The sequence below is a fragment of the Papilio polytes genome, unplaced genomic scaffold, assembly GCF_000836215.1.
Source record: "Papilio polytes unplaced genomic scaffold, Ppol_1.0 DF823923.1, whole genome shotgun sequence".
Lineage (NCBI taxonomy): Eukaryota > Metazoa > Arthropoda > Insecta > Lepidoptera > Papilionidae > Papilio > Papilio polytes.
Genome location: NW_013525281.1, coordinates 5,704,002 through 5,710,061, shown reverse-complemented (window position 1 = coordinate 5,710,061; position 6,060 = coordinate 5,704,002). Strand labels below are relative to the sequence as shown.

The following is a 6,060-nucleotide window of genomic DNA, read 5'->3' as shown; positions in this document are numbered from 1 at the left end:
CATGTTTCTCATATAAGGTGGTAAATGTTCTTGAAGAGTTTTCTTTGCAACTTTTGCGCATTGACATGATTTAGGTTTCATGAATTTGAAATAACTCTCCCATTTAGGTTCTCGAATGTGAACTAATTCTTTATCTTTGGGTAATTCTTTCTGAAGGGAAACACGTTTCGGTTCCACCATCTGTTCAGTTTTGATTTCATCAATAAATGGTATCGGTTGTAAAGAATGGTGACAAAAGCAATGAGTTAATTTACACGGGCAGAGGCACTCTGTTCGGACGTTCTTTGTATTCGGAATATCTTTTTGTAATATTTGCATTACTGAACTCTGTTCCTTCAATTCTAGCAGTTGTTCCGATAGTCTGTATTGAACGGGTACGTCGTAAGTGTAGTCGTGACTGTCTGTTAGATCCGGCTCTTTGGTACTTTCAACGTCAAAAAAGTGTTCCATTTTATCAGCGAATTCTGCCAAGTTATCACAAGCGGCATAAATACATCTTTTGTTCACAACTACTACGGGTAAGTGGGAGGAGCTGGAACGGTAAGGCTTTGGACAAATATTTCTCTCGAGCGATACTTTAGAACCACCGTCACCAAAAATATAGAAGGGTCGAATTTCTGGTACTGGGGTTTGGAATTCTTCTTTTTCTGGCACAAACAAGCTCTCCGCGTTTGGGTCTTCAAGAATTTCACTAATCTGTAATAACATGAGTTTTTCAATATTTAATAAGAAGTCGGCTTGTTCAGGTATCGTATGTAACGAGTAACTTATAAACTCATGGAATTTTTTAACCACATGGAACACTTTTTCTCGCCATATCTGTTGGAATCTCTCCCGCCTTTCCTCCTTTTCTATTTCTATTTTGATTTCCACATCTTTTCTTGCGATTTCTTTAGTCAATAGTTTAATTATTTTTTTATGTTCGTATGTGGCTTGGCTTAATAGTTTTTCATTTTCTTGTTTTTCTTTCATAGCGACGTAAATCTGACAAGCCAGGTTTTGACATTCTAGCAACTGCCGAAGTTTTTCTATAGTGATATGCTTTTCAACGTTAATATCATGTACTTTGTTTCCTAACTCCATACGTGATTGCTCTATTTTAGAGATGAATTGTTCTTTTAATTCGGATTTCTTTTTTTCCAGTTTCTCTGTGTATCGGTCATAGAGCATTGTCGCTTGTTGTTTTAGCAAGGTCTTGTAATGATTCGACATCTTTAAAAAGGCTATCTCTTTAACGCGTTCTATTTCAGCCATAGCAGAATTTAGCAACAAACTTTCGATCTTATTTATTGATGTCGTGTACAACATTGAAAATTCATGAAAGGCGTCCCTTATTTTGTCGGAATTTTTCTGAGCCGCTTTCTTAGAAAGTTCTTCGGTTTGTTGTTTACACAATTCTTCGATGTTCTTTTTCCATTGTGTGTCACTTTCCATCAGAGCTCTCTCTTTTTCCTCTTCTAACCTTTTAAAATGATATTGAAGTATAATTTCTCCATAATATTCCAGTCCACTGTAACCTAGTCTTGTGAGAAATTCCTTTTTCAATGGCTTGAGTACAGTCCTTCCCTTTAGGAGATCTTCAGGAGGTGCATACCAATCGTAACCTCCTCCTTTTAGGACCGGTTCCAAGCCCGCCAGTATCTTGTGCTTGTGCGTCATTGACTTGAAGAACACGTTTGCTAACGGCGGTGTCATGGTTTTCTTCATAACACTTTGTGTAGGCACTTGGTTTGACTCGAGGTAGCATTTCCTAAAGTAATAATTGTCGTTAAGTTTGTCCATTAAAAAAATTATTGTAAATTCAAATACAATTTTAATAAAAAATGTAGATTGTTTATCATGAGTGACGTTTTTAGATCTAATTTGTAGTTGTCAAATTTAAATTTTTTATCCCAATAATTTGTGCCAATGTTATAAACGTTTATTAAATTCAATTTTACGTTATGTTTAAATCAAAACTTTTACCTAGAAATCATATCACTTGTTTCTCAACTAAACTTCGATTTATTTGCATCAAAAAGTAAATAAAACACTGCATAATATATAACATTTATTTATTAAAATACTATTTCATTTATTAAAAAAATTACATTATTTCTGCTTATAAATAATAAAATTTCAGTCATAGTTAACTACGTGACTTCGCTCACCGCCATTTGTTGCAACAAGTTCATGACGTGGCAAAATCTTTCTTTTATCTCTGTGGCGGAGCGGTGCGGCAACAGCTGCCTTATCCGACCAAACACTTGTTCAGACCCGGCTTCTCCTTTCAGTACTTGCAACATTGTCTTATCTTCATCTCTCGTCCAACTTTTAGATTCAATTTTAACTGATGCCGTATCTATTTTTGCTTTGTGCATTGTGATTTTAACTTCATCTCTTGTCAAAGTCTTATTTTCTAATTTAATTGCCGTGTCTATGTTTACTTTAGATATAACCTTGTCTTCATTTTTCGTCAAACTTTTAGCTTCAAATTTAACTGTTGGTACTTCTGTTTTTGCTTGTTTCACTTTAGCCGTCTCATCTCTCTTTGGATTCGTCATTTTTACATCTACTTTCTCTTTTTTGTCTCTTTTACTCTCTTTAGTTTCTGAATCTTTTTTCTCTTTAGCGTTTTTGTTTTTTGTGACACCTTTACCTTTAACTGATTTGTTTAAAGTAACGGTACAATCTTTATGTTTCGTATTATCGTTTACATCTTTGATATTTTTTGTGGGCGATTTAAGTTGCTTTTTAGGTCTTTTTGATGGGATTTTACACGTGTTTTTGCTGTTTCTTTTCGGAGAGGACCTTTCGTCGTCAGACTCTGGTGGTGAGAGGTGACAATGGGCAGGGGCGAGGCGTCTCGCGTGCACTCTGTACGGTTCTTTACTGTATGGGTAAGTAACTGAGGCAGGTCGTAACAATCTACCGTGTTGCAGGAATACCCTCTCTTGAATGTACTAAAAATAAAAGGGTTCTTTTACATCATATATTATGAGAAGAGATGAATCGCATGTTACAAAACGGACGTTAGTTATGAATGTGGAGGGTACACCGGTAGAGGAAGACCTAGAAAGAGATGGATGGATTGCGTGAAAGGTGACGTGATCAAGAAGGGAGTGATGACTGAGATGTCGGATGATAGAATGCTTTGGAGGACGATAACACGGTGCGCCAACCCTACGGGGGTAGGATAATGCAGGGGATATGATGATGATTTACTTCACTTGCCTATTTAAAAATCTATCTAGCCAGTCTAAAATAATAACTTACCATTGTGTCTAAATTCTGTTTAGCCTCCAATTTCCGCTTGCTGTCGTTTTCATCTTCAAATTCCCAGACATCATATCCCTTATCTTCCGTTAGAAACTTTTCATCTAATACAGCTGTGCTGTTCTCATATATACTGTTGGAGATAAGTTTACATTGAAAGGTCTTAACTAATGGATCATAGAGTCATCAATATTTGCCCTTGACAAAAATTTGCGCGTGGAGTCGCGAAACCTACTATTACTACCTTTATTAAGCCCCTACTATTACTATTAAGCTACTCTAACCTACTACTACTCAGAACTATTAAGCACCTACTATTACTAATACTACTCAGAACTATTAAGCCCCTACTACTACTACTAGTCAGTACTATTAAGCCTCTACTTCTACTATAAAGCCTTCCCTATTACTACCAATTATTATTAAACCCATGCTACTACTGCTACATATTATTAAGCCTCTACTACTATTAAGGACTATTAAGCCGCTACTACTACTACTAAGTATTATTAAGCCACTATTATTACTACTAGTCAGTACCATTAAGCCCCTACTACTACTACTACTAGTCAGTACTATTAAGCCCCTACTGCTACTATAAAGCCTTCCCTAGTACTACCAATTATTATTAAACCCATGCTACCACTGCTACATATTATTAAGCCTCTACTACTACTAAGGACTATTAAGCCACTACTTTTAGTACTATTAAGCCGCAACTTCTACTATTAAGCCTTCTGCTAAGTATTATTAAACCCATGCTACTACTGCTAAGTATGATATAGCTAGTAGGAACTTAATAGTACTGAGTAGTAGTAGTACTCAGTATTATTAAGTTTCAACTAGTACTAAAGGTAATATATATCATAAATAATAAATACACACAATATATAGTTAGTGTTAATAGGACATAAATACTGATTCTAACAGATCAATTGCATGTAAACCATTACATAAAACACACACCTGTCTGGAGGTCTTTCATCGGGGAAGAGTGATTTAAACATCTGTATTAAACGTGGATTTGAACGTAGATGTGGTAAGATACGACTTTTCATACTCTCACTGGTACCACAGTTTACACCGTTTGTCATTTCACGTAATATTTTACGAAGCACGGTAGGTTTTCTAGCTAATGTTATCTGGAACAGAAAACTTCTGATGTTAAGAAATCAAGTTTTTTATGCGCCATGAAACTTTTGAACAGTAAGGTTTTAGTTATGAATATATACATACCCGTAATTCATTAATGAAATTAGTCATTTGTACGATCACAAAGTGATCCATAAACCTGCCAACTTCAGCTGCCTGTCCCGGCTTTAAAAATAATAAAAACTCTTCAACGATATCTTTATGTTCATCACCGAATAACTGTTCTACTTGTCTGTACAAATCGACCGGAGTTTCCTTCGTTGGGTCGAATTTTTTCAATAGTTCTTGGAATTGTGGAAACTTATTTGCAGGCGAGGAATTTGAGGTGAATCTTAACTGGACTTTTCTGTAATATGACCGTACTAGAGCTAAAAATACAAAAAAAAAAAAAGTAGGTCAAGGGAAGATTTGTTTATCTTATCATATACATCATTGATAAATATTATTGTTCAATATTCAATTAATTCAAGAGGGATGAAAATTTAAATGAATGTTTTTGTTAAAAACTGAAATGCACTGTTGTGCATATTCATAGTTAGGAATCAGGAAATGTTATTGTAGATAAAATAATATAGGTCATTTTAAATTATATGAAAAATGAACATATAAACAAATGGCTTATATACAGCAACACTGTCAGGAAGAATTTATTTTATCATAACTATTCAATATCAAATAGGTTAATAGGAGTACCTTTTTCCAATGCATTTTTATCTAATTTTGGTGGCTCATTCTTTTTGGTTGTGGTAGTTTCTTTTTGTTCTGAGTCCTTATTTGTTGCCTTTACTTCCTTTTGAATAATCTTCTGTACAGGTACCTAAAATATCAAGGAATAGTTAAATGTTAAAATGAATAGTTGACTCAAGTAGGATGATTTTAAATAAGTCTCAAATGCATTCAATATCACAGTTTATACCAAAAATATATGAAATTCAATACTTCTAGACACAAGATCTGGTAGTGTAAATATTATTAGTAAAATGTAGTACAATTATATAAAATAACAAAACACTCTGACTCACTTCTGGTACAATGGCGGTTTTCGAAACAGAACTTTGACCGAAAAAACAATTGCTCGGTTCGATTTTATTCCCAAATCCATCTCGACTTTCTCTCGTAAATAATATTGGCATAGACGGCAGCATCTAAACTCCTGGAGCTTTCTTTTAACTCTAATATACTCAACAAATACAACACTTAAAAACACTATCTTCCACCTTTTAACTTCACAATTTACTGCTATATATCTTTAAATAAAACATAGTCACATAATTTCTCAAAGTTAAAACACTAACAATTAAATTCTATAATAAATTTCTTAAAACGCATTATATAAAATATCTGTCTATAAAATATAAATACAAGCTAAAGTTATAGAAATAATGGAATATTTTTGTTTGACAGTGCTACGACGCGAAAGGAGCGAGAGCGCGGGCACGTTTCATTTTATGAACAAAATAAAAAATAAAGGCACAAAATTAACCCACTTTTACAATAATTGAAGTCGTAATTAAATACTTAAACATACTAGTAATTAAACCATAATAGATATAACTATTTAAATCTTTTAGTTATAAGAACAAAAATTATTTTAATGGAACGAAAGTTTTGAGTTTTGACTTTAAGAAATGGTTGGTTAGCGCGTAAGTTTAA

General features: G+C 33.8%; 1 protein-coding gene across 1 annotated transcript; it reads right to left on the bottom strand.

The window, feature by feature from the left end:
- Window positions 1-2,071: 2,071 nt before the first annotated feature.
- On the bottom strand, window positions 2,072-5,781 carry LOC106102166. The gene is made up of 6 exons (XM_013281578.1): window positions 5,430-5,781; window positions 5,101-5,224; window positions 4,492-4,775; window positions 4,222-4,397; window positions 3,256-3,388; window positions 2,072-2,942 (listed from the first exon to the last, which is right to left on the bottom strand). Exons 1-6 carry the CDS (start codon window positions 5,550-5,552, stop codon window positions 2,133-2,135), a joined length of 1,650 nt encoding a protein of 549 aa, XP_013137032.1. The 5' UTR covers window positions 5,553-5,781; the 3' UTR covers window positions 2,072-2,132.
- Between the last annotated feature and the right edge of the window lie 279 nt (window positions 5,782-6,060).

Coding starts and splice junctions, on each gene's coding strand:
- LOC106102166 (XM_013281578.1), bottom strand. CDS start 5,552: ATGCTGCCGTCTATGCCAATATTATTTACGAGAGAAAGTCGAGATGGA. Junction 3,389..4,221: donor GATGAAAGACCTCCAGACAG/GTGTGTGTTTTA, acceptor TATCTCCAACAG/TATATATGAGAACAGCACAG. Junction 2,943..3,255: donor AACAGAATTTAGACACAATG/GTAAGTTATTAT, acceptor TTTTATTTTTAG/TACATTCAAGAGAGGGTATT.